The sequence below is a fragment of the Rhinolophus ferrumequinum genome, chromosome 14, assembly GCF_004115265.2.
Source record: "Rhinolophus ferrumequinum isolate MPI-CBG mRhiFer1 chromosome 14, mRhiFer1_v1.p, whole genome shotgun sequence".
In the NCBI taxonomy this organism is placed as follows: domain Eukaryota; kingdom Metazoa; phylum Chordata; class Mammalia; order Chiroptera; family Rhinolophidae; genus Rhinolophus; species Rhinolophus ferrumequinum.
In genome coordinates this window covers 45,137,437-45,157,775 of record NC_046297.1, presented here as the reverse complement: position 1 = coordinate 45,157,775, position 20,339 = coordinate 45,137,437, and the positions used below count along the sequence as shown (strand labels likewise).

General features: G+C 33.8%; 1 protein-coding gene across 50 annotated transcripts in view; it reads right to left on the bottom strand.

Annotated features, from left to right (window-relative positions):
- RIMS2 (regulating synaptic membrane exocytosis 2) overlaps window positions 1-20,339 on the bottom strand; it is a 605,364-nt gene that overhangs the window by 272,639 nt on the left and 312,386 nt on the right. For 27 of the 50 annotated variants that reach the window (XM_033125918.1, XM_033125937.1, XM_033125939.1 and 24 more), the window contains 3 exons: window positions 4,598-4,806; window positions 2,747-2,866; window positions 474-573 (listed from right to left, as the gene is read on the bottom strand). In XM_033125918.1, the coding sequence (XP_032981809.1) occupies window positions 474-573; window positions 2,747-2,866; window positions 4,598-4,806 (429 nt within the window). Of the gene's footprint in view, window positions 1-473; window positions 574-2,746; window positions 2,867-4,597; window positions 4,807-4,929; window positions 4,998-20,339 lie in introns of all 50 variants that reach the window. The other 23 variants (XM_033125943.1, XM_033125945.1, XM_033125932.1 and 20 more) reach the window with 1 other exon arrangement.

Here is a 20,339-nt window from a genome sequence, read left to right as displayed (position 1 = left end):
AAATACATTCAGCTAGGCACCTTGTCTAAACTCTCTTGTAAAAAGATTAGTATCTAGCATCTTATCTAATCATGTCCAACACACTCAAGGATCTCTCCAATAACATCCATTAACAAAGAGATAAGGAATGACACATTTTAGGAAATATGTATTTATCCATGAAGTTTGTTTCCTAAACTATGCTGGAAATTCTTCAAAAGAAAAACAAAGGCTTATGGGAAATAAAATAGGTTATACAAGGTACAGACTAGGAATATCTATCACCAAATAAAATAAAAAAAATCAGTACATATAAAAACCTTTTTATCCAACATGACTCAAGAAATAATAGTACAACTTTCCATTAATGAGTACATTTATATTTAAGTAAGATGAGTTCTTTATTACTGTTACATCACTTTTAAATGAGCATAACTTTTTCATAACTACTCAAGTTTAACATTTTAATTGTAAATAATCAAAGAGAAACCTACCTGGTCTAAGATGTCCTACAGTATCAGCTAAACTTCCTTTTTTTACTTTGGTAATAAATGCACAGAGCCGACCTGATTCAGTCATCTTTCCTCCTACAACCTATTTAAAAGAGGAGACATACCACTCCAATGAACATGGTTGAAGATTGAAGTAAAAAATAACTAGACAATTTGCAGCTTTTAAAACTATAATTTAATATACTAAAAATAATTTTTAAATAATATAGTGCTGTTATCAGGAACTGAGCACATGTCACAAGAATAAGCTCTTTACATATTCACGATGTTTTACAATTTAATCCATTATTTGTTGAAAACGTTCCATACCTTAGAAATAATTTGTAATTTCTGTCTTTATTACAGGGTTCTTATTTTCATAATTTCTAAAAACATGTTATTTCAGTACTGTGTAATTATGTTATCTAGTTATAGATTTCAAATATTACAATAATATAAATATTTGATACTTTTGCTATAATTGTGATATGCTACCAAAATTTCATTAGTAATCTTTTAGGTACATTGATAATGTGCATGATGATATATTTTTCCTGAGAAAATTACAAAACTTACTTAATCTTATCAGAATTAATGAAACTTTAGACCATTTGCATCCCAGTTTTCCTATTTTTATGTTTCTATTAATATATATGTTTCATGAAAAGAAAAACAACTGTTAGCAATAATGCTGTGGAGTCATATATGTACTTGAAAGAGGGGACTCATAAAATTAATACTGTGCTTCTCATCAACTGCTATTCAGTCAATATATCAACTTTATAGCAAATTAAGTAACTAACTTAATTGACTAAAATAGTTTTTTTCTCTTCTAAATTGAGTGAAAGATATCTGAATTCAGAAAACACTGATTTACCTTATTCCATGTATTTATTCCCAAACTGCAGTGAATTACAATCAGTTGCAGTTAATACTAATTATTCCTGTTTAATTCTGAAAATTAAATGTATAGATATTTAGGACATATCTTTATGTTAATTTCTAAAAACTTCCCTGGCTTGATAAATATTAATAGTAATAACTAATATTACTGACTAGAATTATTATTATTGGAAGCTTATAAAGTGTCAGACACTGTACTAAAAGTTTATATATTGATTCATTCAATTGTATTATATCATTCAGTAAGCATTATTATCTCCATCGTACAGAAGATGAGCAGTCTAAGGCTAAGAGAGGTTTGGTTGACCAAAGTCATGTACCTGGTAATTGCTATAACTAGAAATCAAGCCAACACTTTCTAACCTCTATACTATACTGCTCTAACAGCATAATGGGCAGATCTGGATTTAAATCCCACCTTCATCACCACCTTGTGACCAGGGGCTAGTTATGACACCTCTCTAAGCTTATTCTTTTACCTGTTGTGACTATTACATAAAATTATAGATATAAAATGCTCAGGTGAGTGCCAGCCACATGGCAGCCACCCAATTAATGTTAGCTGCTGAATTCCACTTACACCGAAATTTTCTAATCTCTCTCACTTACTATATTCTATACAACTTCTGTAGCAAAGGCTTAACCAAAACATTCTCTCATTTTTCATTTCAGTTTTTAATTCACCGTACAGATATATATATATATATATATATATATATACACATATATATATACATATATATATATACATATATATATACATATATATGTATATATATATATATATACAGAGCTCTATTTGTTATAATTACTAAGTGTCTGTTATTTCACAGTAAAATATAAATCAATATTTATATTAAATTTCCCAACATATTTTTGAGTTTCCAGATTTCAAACAGTATTCTCTTTCTCACATACACACACATACACACAAATACAAATACATATATTTTGAAAAACTAATACAAAAATTATATTCTTGTGTAATACATATATTACAGTTCCCAAGTTTGCATATTTAGTAATTGAATAAAGCTATCATTTTAATGGAATATAAACACAGATATAGACTTAAAGGACAAACTATATAGGTAAAATAAGTTTGAGCACTATATTTAGGATTCACGTATATAACTTAAGTTGTATTTTCCAAAATTATATACACAAATGTTATTATAGAAAATGGCAACTTCTTGAATAAAACTTGGAAAACAAAAAAATGGACAATGAAGGCAAATATTTGGGAATTCGTGAAAATGGGGGGAAAAAATCACTAAATTGATATAGGTAGAAAGAGGTACTATATCTTTTGCTTTCCTGATAATTCTGTAAAGGAGTATAGAGCCAAAATCTCAAATACTTTCATCACATACCTTCAAGCCAAGCATTGCTCCTGAATCTCGAGGTACACTTCCATCTTTTAGACGTTTATTTAGTAAAATGCGACCAATTAAACGATCTCCATCTTTAGACGGTTGCCACGTCACAGGGTGCTGACGTATTGTATAAACAAACAAAGAAAATTAATGTTTTTTTACAACAAATGACCCCTTATTTTACAATCTCTCTACATTTCAGATTTCGAAAGTGTCATGATTACACAAACCAGTTTGCATTCAAAACTTCGATCAAAAGGGCTTACTATATTATGCTTATAACCTCAATCTTATAATCTCAAGTTTTGCCCAAATTCAATTACTTCAAATTCTTAAAGTGCTCTGACACAATACTGAAATTATGTAGTTCTACAAAAATCTGAGAAAAGTTGAAAATATATTCAAACTCTAATTTAATTATAAAGAGGGTGTCAAAAAATGTATACACATTTTAAGAAAGGAAAACTGTATTAAAGTTGTAATACTCAATATATACTGAAAACAAAAGATGAATACAAGTCACATTTGACTTCTGCAATTACAAGAGGTTCTCAAAGTGGTTACCATCAGCTTCCAGATACTTCTGATTACTGCGAACTACTGCTTGAACAACGTCGACCAGAGTGTCTACTTGTATACATTTTTTTGGCACCCCCAGTATATATGCTAAAGATTAATAAATTCACAGGCAGAAAAGATGCATTGATATTCCATGTAATTAAACTAAATTAAAAATGAGAAGTTAACCTTCAAACACTTTTGGAAGACTTTGAGTGACCTTATTACAGTAAAAGTTAAAAGGTCAAATTATATTAAAACACAAAATTCAAACCAATGATGAGGGCTTTCTTGAAACAGGTTTCTAGATTAAAATTATAAAAAAAATACACGCGCCCCAATGACTTTCCAATTGAATCTTCATCGGTGAAACAGGCCTGATTCAAAAGTGATTACATTTCTCACTTTTTGGAAGTTCGCTGATTCTTTCAAGTCTTTGATCTATTTAGTAAATTAATTTTATTGTATAATTCAATGGTATCCATTGCTAAATATGTTCAAATATTAGGAGCACATCTCTTTCTCAGGGCAGACCAAGCCCTATATAAATCATGACACCATTCTATTATGAATTATATGTCAAATAACAAAGTAAATGATTTGTGTAATCACAGTTTCACAGTTATCTTAAAGTAACATGCACACCTTCATGCAAAATTTAGCAAGCAAAAGACAAGTTCCAGTCAATCACATCTATATAGTAATAAGATTTCAAAAGTCTCACTTCACTAAAAGCAAAAATAATAAATACCAAAGCAGATGGCAATGGTTCTAATACTAATTAATACTACATTAAAATGCTATGACAATAAAACAAAAGAGCAAAATGACAGTGAAAGGGAAAAAAGAAAAACAACTTTTTCTGTGCAAACAGACCCAATTATCTCCCTTTTGCCTGGGATTCAAACTATTAATAATTTAATTTTCATCCCAAGGAAAATATATGTAAGCAATCAAATAAGCCAATCAAAAAAATTCTTTATATTTGTGGTTTATAATAACATTACAAAGTTCTCTCATGCGACCGTAGACAAAACATTCCTTTGTTCCTAATTTTTTATTTCATTTGCTTAGTTTTTGGTATGCCGTCAAACAACAAAAACAGCAAAGCAAGCAAGAAGTATTTTGATTTGTTTGTTTTGGTTTTGTTTTTCTTTTCTGCACCTTAAGAAATGCTACATTGACCCTTGCAATGCCCTGTCCTTTTATTATGTTCTGTTTGAATGAGTGACAGAGAGCAAACGAAGACCAAATGAGCAGGTTAAAAGGCAGGCTCCACAATCTCAGTACCTTATCACTATGGCTATGCTCCTCGTTAAGGGTTGTGCTACTACACGTATCTACCCCAGAGTCCTTAATCTGAGGCTCAGACCATTCCAAATCCTCTTCCAAAGAGTGGCCACCAAAGTACATCATTTTCTTTTGTCTCTCAGACCTGGTGTTAGAGTCCGACAAAACTGCCTGCTCACTAGTTTTTCTTTTTCCCTTTTGACTGTCCCCTATAGGTGTGGGATAAAAAAATAAAAAAAAGATACAAAAAAGAAAACATGCAAAGGTGTAAATAAAAAAAGGAAAAGTGAAATGATAACGGAAATTAAATAGTAAGGCTCCACATGTCTCACCAAAGACATTGGGGATGCCTCACTGCTATGCCAAGACGTATGGTCCAACCAGTTGTAATCCATGTCTCCTGTGAGAGTCAGACAGACAAGAGTGCAGTAAAGGAGACCGTGAAAGAAAGGACAGACAAAGACATTATAAACATTTTAAACTGTGTTATACTGTCTGGTTTCAAGAACTTTGTCTGTAGCACTCACTATACATACCAAGAGAAACCTAAGATTCCAAATGAGTAAAATTTACAGAACATAAAATATAAATCTATAGACAGACCCTACAGAACAAAAGTCCTGCAAGGAGAGAAAAGCCTAATAATAAACAGTAATAGAAATGAAAAAATTATATATTCTTAAAAAAAAAAAAAGAAGACTGTCAGCTATGTCTGTTATTCATCTATTTTTTTTTTCATGCTGGCCTACAAACATGAGTTTTACTCTCCAAAGATCAAAGAATATTTTAAAAATTAAACAGTGGTTTGCCAATAACCACTATAACAAAAAGCCAAGTAATTAAATGTTGTTCCTGGAATGTAGTATGATTCTTTATAATGCTGAAAACTCCTACAAAATTTTAATGGTTAAAAAAACAGAATTGGTTACACAAAGTAATAATTTCGTATGAAAATGAAAAAAACAAATTCACTCAATTTCTATTAGTGAAAATAAACTTTCTTAAATATCATGAGTTACCTATTATTTTGAAACATTTTTTAAACTTTTTCAGAAATTGCATTCTCATAAAAAGTAAATTTTCTTTTAATATACTTTTGTCACATAATTTGTGTAATTGGCAACTAAGAATGAATATCCATTTCCCAAACATAGTTGCTCTATATTTGCCTTACATTTCAAAAAGAATTTCTTACTATGCTTGGAATACCAAGCCTATTCTCTGACCACAATGCTTTCAAATTGGAGATCAATCACACACAAAAAAAAAAAGAAAGAAAGAAAAAAGAAAAAAACACAAACATGTGAAGATTAAACAACATGCTACTAAAAAAACAACTGGGTCAAAGAAATAAAAATATAGAAACAAATGAGAATGAAAATCCACTGTATCAAAATTACTGGGATGCTGGGAAAGTAGTATTAAGAGGGAAATTTATATCATTACAGGAATATCTCAAGAAACAAGAAAAATCTCAAATAAAACACCTAACATTACATCTTACAGAACTAGAAAAAGAAGAACAAATGAATCACAAAGTCAACAGAAGGAAGAAAATAATAAAAAATAGAGCAGAATTAAATGAAACAGAGAACAAAAAGACAATATAAAAAAAAATAAAACAAAAAGTTGGTTCTTTGAAAAGATTAATAAAATTGTCAAACCCCTGGCTAGAACCACTAAGGAAAAAAGAAAAAAGAAACAAATAAAATCAGAAATGAAAGAGAAGAAGTTACGATGGATACCACAGAAATACAAATAATCATACAATAATACTATGGAGAAATATATGCCACCACACTCAATAACCTAGATGAAATGGACAAGTTATTAGAAATATATACCCTTCCTAGACTGAATCATGAAGAACTGGAAAATCTTAATAGACTGATGAATAGTAAAGAAATGGAAAAATCATCCACACCTCCCTCAAAACAAAAGTCCAGGACCAGATGGTTTTACTAGTGAATTCTATCAAACATTCAAAGTTGATTTAATACTTGTCTTCCTCAAACTCTTCCAAAAAATTCAAGAAGGAGCAATGCTTCCTAACTTATTTTATAAGGCCAACATTACTGATACCAAAAGCTGGTAAGGATAACACACACACACAAAGAAAAGTACAGACCAATATCTCTGGTGAATACAAATGCAAAAATCCTAAATGAAATACTAGTAAGTAGAATACAACAATATATCAAAATAATCAAGTGAGGTTCACTCCAGGGTCACAAGGATGGTTCAACATACACAAATTGATCAATGTGATTGATACACCACAAAAACAAAATAAAGTATAAATATCATATGAACACATCAATAGATGCAGAAAACGCACGTGACAAGATACAACATTCCTTTATGATTGAAACACTTAATAATATGGGTATAAAAGGAAAGTACCTCAACATAATAAAGGCCATAAATGACAAACCCTAAGCTAATATCACATTAATGGTGAAAAACTGAAAGCTTTTCCTCTATGATCAGGAAGAAGACAGGGATGTCCCCTGTCACCACTGTTATTCAATATAGTATTGGAAATCCTAGCCACAGCAAGCAGGGAAGAGAAAGAAATAAAAGGCATCCAAATTGGGAATGAAGAAGTTAAATTGTCACTTTTTGCAGATGACATGATTCTTTATACAGAAAACTCTAAAGACGCCACTAAAAAACTATTAGAACCAATAAACAAATACAGTAAAACTGCAAGATACAAAATCAATGTACAAAAATCCATTGTATTCCTATATACTAACAATGAATTTTCAAATAAAGAAATGAAACAAAAAAATTCCTTTTGCAATTGCAACAAAAAGAATAAAATACCTCGGAATAAACCTAACCAAGGATGTGAAAGACCCATACACTGAAAACTATAAAACATTATTAAAAGAAATTGAAGAACACACAAAGAAATGGAAAGATATTCCATGTTCATGAATTGAAAGAATCAACAGTTAAAATGACCATATTACCCAAAGCCATACACGGACTTAATGCAATCCCCATCAAAATCCCAATGGTATTTTTTAAAGAAACAGAATGAAAAATCATCAAAAGATCCCGAATAGCCAAAGCAATCCTAAGGAAGAAAAAAAAAAGAAACAAGGCTCGAGGTATCACACTGCTTGATTTCAATTCATACTACGAAACAACAGTAATCAAAACAGTATGGTAGTGGTAGAAAAACAGACACTCAGAATAGAATTGAGGACCCAGAAATAACCCCAAAAATATATGGGCAGTTAATTTTCAACAAAAGAACCAAAAACATACAATGAAGAAGAGAGCCTCTTCAATAAATGGTGCTGGGAAAATTGGAAAGCCAACGCGTAAAAGATTGAAACTAGACTGCTATCTGTCACCATATACCAAAATTAATTCAAAATAGATGAAAGACCTAAACATAAGACCTGAAAAAATAAATGGCATAGAATAAAGCATACCTACCAAACTTATGGACCTTGGGTTTAAAGAGGATTTTATAAATTTGACCTCAAAGGCAAGGGAAGGAAAAGCAAAAATAAATGAGTGGGGCTATATCAGACTAAAAAGCTACTGCACAGCAAGATAAACCATCGAAAAAATAAAGATGCAACCAACCAAATGGGAGAAGATATTTGCAAACAATGCCTCCAATAAGGGGCTAATGTCTAAAATATATAAAAAACTCATACAACCCAACAACAAAAAAACAAACAAATCCAATTAAAAAATGGTACAGGACTGCAATAGACACTTTTCCTAAGAAGACAAACAAATGGCCAACAGGTATATATGGGAAAATGCTCAACTTCACTACTTATTAGGGATATGTAAATCAAAACCACAATGAGATACCACCTCACACCTGTAACAATAGCTACTATCAACAAGAAAAGTAATGACAAGTGTTGGAGAGGCTATGGAGAAAAAGAAACCCTCATGCACTGCGTGTGGGAATGTAAATTGGTACAGCCACTATGGAAAACAGTATGGAGGTCCTTAAAAAATTAAAAATAAAACTTCCATACGATCCAGCAATCCTTCTTCTGGGTATCTATCCAAACTGAAAACATTTATCTCTAAAGGTATATGTTTCCCTATGTTCATTTTGCAGCATTATTCATTATTATGGTAAGACATGAAACAAATGAAAATGTCCTTCAGTAGATGACTGGATAAAAAAGATGTGGTGCGTATACATAGTGGAATATTACTCAGCCATAAGAAAAGATGAAATATTGCCATTTGCGACAACATGGATGTCTCTTGAGATTATCATGCTAAGCAAAATAAGGCAGACAGAAAAAGTCAAGAACTATATGACTTCATTCATGCAAAACTGAACAAGATAAACAAAATATCATAGACAACAGTTTTAATGGTTACCAGAGGGTAAGAGGGGTGGGAGAGTGAAAGAAGGGAGTAAAAGGGGTCAAATATATGGTGATGGAAGGAGAACTGACTCTGGCTGGTGGGTATACAATGCGATATATAGATGATGTATTACAGAATACACACTTGAAACCTATGTAATTTTACTAACCAATGTCACCCCAATAAATTTAATAAAATTTTTTAAAAATGACTTTATTTTTAGCTGTATGTGCACATACATCTTTTAAAACTCTATTTGTACATCATTTATCTAAAGATATTTACTAAACACCTTCCATTTACTATGCACTGTGCTATCCTCTAGTGTGAAGGGTAAAAGAATGAGATATACAACAGAGTAGAGATAAACACAATAAACAAATCATCAGTGTCATATAGTGAAGTACAAAACACTGAGAGAGTATAGTAAGATCTCATTTAAATTTAGGGATCAGCAAACACTTCTAGTGATATCTAAGATGAGAACTGAAACATGAGACCTAAAGGATGAGAAAGGAGATGGGGAGAGAAAAGAGCATTGCAGGACAAAGTAATACCATGGTAGTAGTGTAAAAGAACTGCTAGAACACCAGAGAGGCTGAACCAAAAAGAATGAGGGCAAATATAATGCTAAATGAGACTGGTGGCAGCACAAATCAGCTTAGTGAAACCTTTTTATACCACATTAAATATTATGAATTTCATTCCTTGAAGGATTTTAAGTAAGATGGTGACATAAACTGATTAACATTTTTAAAAGATGCATCTAAGTACTAACTAGAGATTCAGTTTGAAGACACCAAGAGTTAAAAGACATTTGCAATAACCCATGGAACAGGTGATTAGGGCTTTAAGACAGGTGATGACAATAGACATGATAAGTAAAGAGGGAACTGAGAGGTGTTTTGAAGGTAGGAATAAGAGTGCTAAGAAAGACCGAAGAGTCAAGGATAACTCCCAGATTTCAGGCATTAAAAACTGAATGGAAGGAAAGACCATTTATGAGAGGGAGAAGACTGGAGGAAGAACACTTTTTATCAGGGGAGAGGTAGGAAGGAATTACTCTATCTCATAAAATCTAAGATGGTATTGACTATAAGATTCATACATATTAAAATAAAAATATGCATCCTTGAATTTATTAAGCATTTTGAATATATTATTTGAAATACTTATAAGTTATTCAAGTGAGCATATAAGAAATCAATTGGTTAAGATACAATAAAGCCTAGAAGGAATGCCTGGCCTGGAGACATAAATTGGAAATTGCTAGCATACAGACAACAGTTAAGTAGATCATTTAGGAACAGAAGGTAAAGTAAGATATGAAGAAGACCCAATTTGAATGCTAACATTTAAAGTTTGATTTTAGAAGAGAGAAGAGAGACAGAGAGAGAGAGAGAGAGAGAGACAGAGACAGAGACAGAGACAGAGACAGAGAGAGACAGAGGGAGGGAGAGAGAAATATGCAGAGGGGAAAAAAAAAGATGGAGGGAGACAGGAGATGAAGTCTCCAAACCAAACAGAAGAGTTTCCTATACAGGAGGAGAAATCAACTATATTGAATGATTTCTACACATCAGGAAAGACAAGGAACTGAAAACTGTGCATTTGATTTGGCAACACAAAGATCAAAAAAGATGTTAGAAAAAGCACTTTGGAAAGAACCATTAAAATTAAAATCAAATTGAAGTAACCGGTGAGTCAGACAGAAAATAAAGTAGAAAATTTTGTGTAGATGAATGGTTCACAAAGATAAATTCCCAAAATAGCATAATCAACATCACCTGGGAATTTGTTAGACAGGCAAATTCTTGGGCACCAACCTGCACTTAATTAATCAGAAATTCTGTAGATGCAGCCCAGCAATCTGTGATTTAACAAGCCTACCGGGTGATTATGATCTCACTGATGTTTGAGAACTACTTGAGACAATTACTTTAAGAAGTTTATTTATGAAGGATGAGGAAGTTGTGCTAACACATACAAAATTCAATTTGTAGAGAAAAAATTCTTTAACCTGTGAACTAGAGAAGTGCTTCCCAATCTTTCTCAACGTAGAAGTAGACAATTATAATTTTACAGCTATCCAAAAAGCCTAGAGTATTTGTATCTCAAAAAACTTATAACCCTTTGAAAATAAACTATTGTCACACACAAAGCATTGCTAAATCTGAGTTGGATTAAATTTAGAATGGAGACTGTAAATGAAAATTCTTGGCTGATTTATGTGAAGGTGTGAGAATACAGCTTGAAATCTCTCTTCTCCCCCTATACCTTCAACCTACCAAAAAAGTAGAAATGCATTTCTTTCCAGTATAAAAAAAGGAAATCAGCTGTTTAACCACTTACAGCTATAGTGAAAATATTTAACAAAAAAATAGGACCATCGTGTATGTTAGGCACTAAGTTAACATTTGCTGAATGAATAAAAATGTTACTATAAGGATTAAATAAGGTAATCAATATAAAACACATAGAAAATATTCCTAAACTACTAGGATTACTAGTATTTATATAATATCATCACTTCAGATTCTTATTTGGTGTAGTTTCAGAAGGCAGAACTAAGGTAATAAAATATCCTTTCTTTAGTAGCAGTACAAAAATGTATTGCTGGACTTTCTGGTTCTACAACGAGAAACAGAAGACACAAAAAGAACCAAATGGAAATTTTAGAACTTTTTGAAAAATAACTGAAAATAAAAAAGAAAATGGATGGGCTCAACTGCAGAATAGAGAGGAAGAGGAATCACAATCAACTTGAAAATAGAACATAAATTACCCAATGCAGAGAGAGAGAGAGAGAGAGAGAGAGAGAGATAACAGACAAAATAAAAATAAAATAAAGTAAAATAACACTCAGGGGCTTGAGGGATTATAACCGAAGATTCATCTCATCATAGTCCCAGTATTTGAAAATACAATAACTGAAAATTTCCCAAGTTTGCAAAATATGTAAAACTACTGATTCAAGAAACTACATAAATTCCCAAATGAGAAATACACAAAGAAATCTGTGCCAAGAAACATCATAATCAAACTAAAAATTAAAGACAAAACTGTTGGAAGAAGCAAGAAAGAAACAATACCTTACCTAAAGGGGTAAAATAACTTAAATGGCAGTGGATTTCTCCTCAGAAACCTTGGAGGCCAGAAAAAAAGTGACATAATATTTTCAATAACTGAAATAAAAGAAATATCAACCCTGAATTCTAAATATGGTAAAATTACCTTTCAGGAATGAATGAGAAAGACAATCACAGACAAAAAAGAAAACTAAGAGAATTTGTCACCCGCAGACCTACCCTAAAAGAATGATTAAAAGAAATTCCGGAAACAAAAAAGAAGGAACCTGTAAATATGGAAAAAGAATAAAGAACACGATAAGCAAACAGATGGGTAAATACAATAGACTTGCCTTCTCCTCTTGACTTTTCTAAATTTTGTTTGATGTTTGAAGCAAAAAGTATACATTGTCTAATGTGCTTTTCAACATATATAGAAGAAATATTTAAGATAATTACATTATAAACAGGGAAAGGAAAAAAGAACTTAAAATATGTAAGTAAGGTTTCTACACGTCATTCTAACCAGTAAGATGTGATAAGTTATGCATATGTAATATATTGCCTAGAGCAACCACACACACACACACACACACACACACACACACACTAATATACTCAAAAACACTACAGAACAATCAGAATACCATTCTAAAAAGGTTCAGATAACCCATAGGACGGCAATTAAAAAAAAAAAAACATATAAAAAAGAGAGAACAAAAAACAAAATTAAAAAAAGTAAAAACAACAAAAAAAAATGCAAACAAATATCCTTCATGAATATAGACAAAGAAATCCTTAACAAATTATTAGCAAATATAATTCACCAATACAATATAAAAAGAATTATACTCTCACCAAATGGGGTTTATTGCTGGAATGCAAGACTGGTTGAATAGAGTGATTTCCGGTCAAGATAGCGGAGAAAGCAAACGTGGTGCTCACCTCCTTTCAGGACCACATCAATTACAAGTAAACAACAGAACACCCATTATTGGGAATCACCTGAAGTCTAGCCGAAGCAAAGCCCTACAACTACAGACATACAGAAGAAGCCACCTCAAGACTGGTAGGAGGCACAGGGACTCAGAACAGGCTGGTCCCACAACCACGTGTGACCATTAAAAATTGGGAGTGATATCTTGGCTGCGGAGGTCCCTCAGAGTAGTGAAGAGTCCCAACCCCATACCAGACTGTCCAGCCCAGGCTTCCAGTGCCAGAAAGAGAAGTCCCCATAACGTCTGGCTGAGAAATCCAGCAGAGATTGCAACTAAGTGAGCCCAAGGGCCGCTACACTCCCAGGCACTCCTCTTAAGGTGTCCTGTGCATGGACTTACTTGCTAATGGACTAACTCGCTCTAAGCTCTAGCACTGAGGCAGTAGCTCAAAAGATGACAGGTACATATGTGGAAGAACTGAATTGTCTAGCTCAGCGTGAGGGCTGGAGGGGCAGCTTTATTCCGGACGGAGGAATTGGTGGAAGCCATTATTTCTTTGTTAAGCCCTCCGCTTTCCTGCAAGCAGACTCATGCAGATGCCATATCTGCGTCTCCATCAAACAGGCTAATACCTTTCATCTGACCCACCCTAGTTATTGCCTCAGACCCCACCCCACCTATCTGTCAGTCACACCCAACCCACATCCAGTGGTTTTTCCATATAAAAAGCCTGCTTCGGTTTATGCTGCAAACCTTCCTAAAATCCCTCAAAGGTTCACAAAACTGAAACAAGCAGCAGTTGGTTTCAGCATGTCCTGTAATTGGCTGAGCAGCCCTAAGCCCAGCACTAGCAACAGCCAGCCTTGATTTGTGGCTTGGGCTCTCAAAGCACCTCCAAGCACAGCACAGGTAGCAGCTATCTCAGCAACTCAAGTCAGGTGCCTCTGGGCACGGCACAGACTGAAGCTGAACCAGACCTGCAGCAGGTCTCCTCCCAGGAGGCCCCAGGGCTGGCAGGCCCAGTGGCAAGCTTCAGAATGGGCCAGAGCATCACCTAGCCACCTCCAATGATGACACACCCAAAGGGCAGACTGGGCAAGCACCAAAGCCTTGCTAAAGTGAACCCTGCTTTATAGGGTCAGCCCTTGTATACACAGTTCCTCCACTGTAGTCACGGACAGTCCTCACAACCAATCAGCCTTAGGGGCAATCCCTCGCACTGATGTGCAAACAGCAACCAAGGCTCAATTGCAGCATGAGGACACACACAGCCCACACACAACCCACACCTGAAGCACCTGGCTCTGGTGACCAGGGAGACTGCACCACTGGGTCCCACAGCACACCTACTACACTCTACTAAGACTGGGAGGCATAGCAGCACTACCTAATATATAGAAACAAACACAGGGAGGCAACCACAATGGGGAGACAAAGAAACATATCCCAAATAACAGAACAGAACAGAGCTCCAGAAAAAGAACTAAGCAAAATGGACACAAGTAATCTACCAGACACAGAGTTCCAAACACTGGTTAAAAGGATGCTCAGTGATCTCAGTAAGAACTTCAACAAACAGATAGGAACTTGAAAATGGAGATAGAAAACATAAAAAAGAACCAGTCAGAAATAAAGAATATCAATAATTGAAATGAAGAATACATTAGAAGTAATCAACAGTAGATTAGATGAAGCAGAAGATCGAATCAGCAATTTAGAAGATAAAGTAGCAGAAAACACCCAATTAGAATAGCAAAAAGAAAAAAAAAAAGTCCAAAAAAATGAGGAGAGTTTAAGGGGCTTCTGGGAAAACATCAAGTGTACCAACATTTGCATCATAAAGGTACCAAAAGGAGAAGAGAGAGAGCAAGTAATTGAAAACCAATTTGAAGAAATAATGACTGAAAACTACCATAACCAAGCCCATGTAGGGAAGATGTTAAGAAAATTTGCCTTAATTGGCTGATGTTGGCTTTTTTTTTTTTTTTTTTTTTTGGTCTGTTTGTCTGTTTCCCTCATGTGGGCCGATGTTAGTCTCCCCCATGTGAGGTGGCTGGTCAGATTAAGGTTAGTTTTTGTTTCCTCATGTGAGAGACTGCATTTGAGGTATTGGTTAGCTTTTAGTTAGCTTTTTTGTTCCTCCACATGATAGACTGTATGTGGGGTTCCCTCCCGTGAGAGACTACACGTGAGGTATTGGTTTGCTTAGGGTTAAAATAATTTTCCCTGAGATGCTGCTTTCTATCTGTTTTACCCATATCAGCAGATACCAAAACTAACTAAGTTATATCAGAATGATGTGACAGGCACGTTGCCAGGCTTTGGAAGGCCTTGGGCCGATGGTCCCAAGCAGGAACAGTAGATATTGCCTGTCCAGATGAACTAGCCATTCAGCTAGATAAGCAATATTTTTATCACAGTAACTGCAGAACCCTCCAGGAACTGGCTATTCCCTAAGGCGGAGGCAGGAACAAGGAGCTTGGCTCTAACGTACATTTGAAAAGATATATATAAGACAGACTTCAGTTGAAAGAGAGAGAGATTGCAATGGAGAGAGATTCTTCGGTGATTTCTTCATCATTCTGGCATTCTTGGGAACTAGCAAGCAGCAGTGGGAGACATCTGAGTTTTTCTCAGCTGCAGACCTGGCAAGGTTTTGATTCCTGACTGTTCCAGTGCTATTTTTCCTACAGTTTGGTGAGCTTCTTTGGCATATTTTAGTCTTAACTACCTTTACTCTGTCATTAGCATATTCCATTAATTGCCTTTGTCTTTTGCTATTACATATTGCTAAATAAATTGATTAGATATTGCTAAATAAATTAATTAATCCCACTCTAGTATGTCCTCCCCTTTCAGTTCCCAGTAGGCTCAGAGAGCCCCAAACCAGATGAACCCAGACAGGCCCATACCAAAACGCATAATAATTAAAGTGCCAAAGGTTAAAGACAAAGACAGAATCTTAAAAGCAACAAGAGAAAAGCAGTTAGTTACCTACAAGCGAGCTCCCATAAGACTGTCAGCTGATTTCTCAACAGAACTTTGCAGGCCAGAAAAGATTGGCAGGATATATTCAAAGTGATGAACAGCAAGGACCTACAACCAACATTATTCTACCCAGCAAAGCTATCATTTAGAATCAAAGGATGGCTAAAGAGTTTCTCAGACAAGAAAAAGTTAAAGGAATTTCTTACCACCAAACCAGTATTACAAGAAAACTTAGAGTGACTTCTTTAATAATAAAAAAAGACTAATATATGAATAATATATTAGATATGTGGCACTAACCACATATCTACCAACAATTAATTTCCATGTATATGGATTAAAAGCTCCAATCAAAAGATAGGGTGGCTGAATGGATAAGAAAACAAGACCCTTACATATGTTGCCTACAAGACACTAACTTCAGATCAAAAGACACACGCAGACTCAAAGTGAAGGATTGGGAAAAGATATTTCATGAAAATGGAAACAACAAAAAGCTGTGATAACAATACTTATACCAGACGAAATAGACTTTAAAACAAAGGCTATAACGAGTGTCAAAGAAAGACCCAGTAATTCCATTTCTGGATATTTATCTGGAGAAAATTAAAATGCTACTTTGAGAGGACTTGTGCATCCATATGTTCATTGCAGCATCGTTTACAATGGCCAAGATGTGGAGGCAGCCTGGGTGTCCTTCAAGGGATGAATGGATAAAGAGTAGGTGGTGCATATATGCAATGGAATATTGCTTGGCCATGGAAAGAAATGGGTTCTTGCCATCTGTGGTGGCATAGATGGACCTGCAGGGTATTGTGCTGAGTAGACTGTCACAATGAGAAAGACAGATGCAATGTAATTTTGCTTATATGTGTTAAAGAATAAAATAAACAAACAAAACAGAAACAAACTCACAGATACAGAGAACATTTTGATGATTGCCAGATGGGAGGAGGATTGGGAACAGGTGAAAAAGGGGAAGGGATTAAGTACAAATTGGTTGTTACAAAGTACTCATGGGGCTGTAGGTTATAAATAAGGAATATAGTTAATAAAATTGTAATAACTATGTATGGTGTCAGATGGGTACTAGACTTAATAAGATAATCACTTTGTAAGGTATATAAATGTCTAATCACTGTGTTGTTTACCTGAAACTACTATAATATTGTGTGTCAACTGAAATTGAAAAATAAATTTAAAGAAATGGTTAAGATGGTAAAAAAAAAAAAAGAACAATAGTTATGAAAGGACTTTGTAAATTGTATCGTCATCTCAATTTTTGATGGTATTATCACTTTTAACATTATTAAATTAAAATAGTCATAACTTTCATTCTAAATGGGAAAATTCATCTTTGCCCCTTTTATTTTTCCTCTCATTTCTCTTTTTGGTACTTTACCATGCTCTTTAACTTGTCAGACTACATATGTTGGCATTTCCCAACAACAAATACTAATTCTGCAAAATGTTAATAGGTTGATCCTGTTCAAATCTGACCCATGGTTGTTTTTTGCCTCTCTATTTTGAAGTAATTTGTAGAACCGGAATATGCACTCTACATGGTATCTCACTCAACCCTCAAAATAACCGTTTGAGCTAGGTAACAATGTTATTCATTTGGCAGGTGAGAAAAGTAAAACTGAAAACTTAAAATAACTTGCCCAACGCCACATTCTTACGATATAATGGAGCCAGGATTGAAAACCCATGTAGTCTGTCTCCAAAATCCACATCCTTAAATCCTGCATTAAAAATAAATTCTATGGAATTATTATCCTACAGAACTGATCGTATTCAGTAAATCAAAGCACACATAATCTAAATCAGCCTTTAATTATTTGTGATATTAAAAATGATTCTTGACTAAGTAATACATTTGCAATGGATTTTAAATAATTTTAAGAGCCACCTAAGATTGGCTATAAATCAAATTAATCTAATGACAGTCAGCAGGAATAAAAACTATTAGCAAATCCATTATTTGTGTTTTAATAAATATCCCTTTTATCAAGTAGAATCAATTTAACCGAATTGAGATAGCCTGGACCTTTCAAAATAAGGAAAATAAGTATGTGAAAATGTTCTCTCATAAGTATATGGGAAGTCTACTTACTGTTTTCACAAATAGTCCTCTTTTTAACATAATAGCTCTTCATTTATTTTATATAGTGTTATTTAGTTTACTCTGAGTTTTATAACTAAAGCAAAAAAATTTTCTTAAGCTACCTTAATATAAATGACATAAATCAAACAATGTTAGAGCAAAAAGAGATCCTAAAAAATTGTTTTATATATTCATCCATTCATTCAAACAATATTTGTTGAGAGCCTATTATGTGCCAGTTCTCAGCCCAATTTCTGGACATAGGTAAGATCCCTACCTTCAAGGAGGTTACAGTCTAAGAGGAAAGAAAGGCAATTAAGAAGCTCATTCCCTATAGTATCCTAATTTAAATAACTTCTAACACGCGGGCCTCCTAACTGTTCTCCCTGCATCCATCTTGGACCCTCTCGAGCCTATTTTCAACTGTACTATCAAGAGCGATTCTCAAAAGGCAAATCAGATCAAGTTATTTGTTGTTGTTCAAATCTTCCAATGACTTCTCATCTCACTTACAATGAAAGCCAAAGTGCTTGCAGTGACTTACAAAGCCCTACATGATCTGGCCTCTTGCTATCTTTTGATATCAGGAAATTTGCCAGTGTTTCTTTTCAGACTATTGTAGCCTATGGAATACAGCAGTGCCTAGAACATAAATATTAACTGAATAAATTAATTGATCAATTAAAATATCATCTAGTCATTTTCATACTTTCTTATGCAATAGAGCCTGTTTCCTAAGAGAACCCCCAAATATAAAACTGGTTAAGAGCAAAGATTGGTTGAAAGAAAGTGGAATAACCAGATGCTCACCCCCTTGGCTGAGCCCTTGGACCGTCTTCAGCAGCTCCAGAAACATTGCCACAGAAATCTGTTGCTCCACTGAGCACAAGTTTAAAATATTGAATTAGCCTATTTTTCTCATTTCTGAGAGGAAATTGAAGCCCAGAAAATTAAATAACCTTCCTAAGATTACAATGGGGGTCACTGGCAGAGCCTAGAATAGAACATGGTGTATGTATTTTCAATCCATTGCTCTTTCTAAGATACCACACTGTCTCACTATTGCAAAAAGATAATTGATAAACCTATCAACCACACTGGCTCCTTAATGGCTTAAAAATTTCTTAAGGAAAAGGGAATGTGTCTTTTTTCATCTTTGTATATGACCCATTCCCATTCTTAATGCCAAGCAGTGTCTTGCAAATAATAAGTACTCCATGAAAGTTGTTCCTACTGGCATAATGCTTAGATTTCACTGTGCAGAATGACCATCTATACTCATCCCATATCTGCTTTGTTCTAGAATGGAAAATTCTATTCAACCTTCAAAGCCCAAAGCACATAGCAATTCCTCTGTAAAGTCTTCCTTGATAAGTCAAGACAGAATTATCCTTACCGTCTCTGAATCATGTCTTCTCTATGCCTATGTCTCATATTGAACTATTTTCATATCTATCACATTATATTGCTCTTGTTTGCTTATATGCTTATCTCCCAAGCAGGGATCATGCTGTATTCATATTACACTCAGCACAAAATGGCATGCAATAATTTTTTTTTCTATCTTGAATTAAATTGTATTAAACAGAATTTGAAAATAGGGGTTGAGAGAATATTGGTTTTACAATGCTCGGTTTCACTGAAAGGTAAACAGAAATTTGTTTTCTTCCAACATCACTATATGTTCTGTCAGTTAAACTACATTCTTATAAAAACTCATCTGAAACCTAGTAGTTATTGCTCTTTAATGGTGTCTTACATTAGTGATTAATTCTAAATTTCCTTTCTCTCTGCTAATCTTTAGTTGGCACTTACCATTTAAATATTAATCGTTTGATTTGGGTCCTCACTCTTACAAATATTTTCTAAATCATATTTATACAATTTTTAACTCTCGGAAACCATTACAAAGTAGAATAAAAGACAAAAACCTTAGGATGGGTGAAAAAGGTGAAGAGATTAAGAACAACAAATTGCCAGTTATAAAAAACAGTCATGGGGATGGAAAGTACAGCATAAAGAATATAGTCAATAATATTGTGATAACTATGTATGGTATCAGATGGGTACTAGACTTATTGGGGTGATCACTTCACAAGTTATATAAATGTCTAATCACTATGTTGTAAACCTGAAATTAATATAATATTGTATGCCAACTGTCATCGAAAATTTAGAAAAAATTAAACCTTAATAAGAAAAAACATTAATAAATTGTTAAGTATAGTTTCCTAAATCAATACATTTTCATTAATAAGACAATAATGAATTTTAATAGG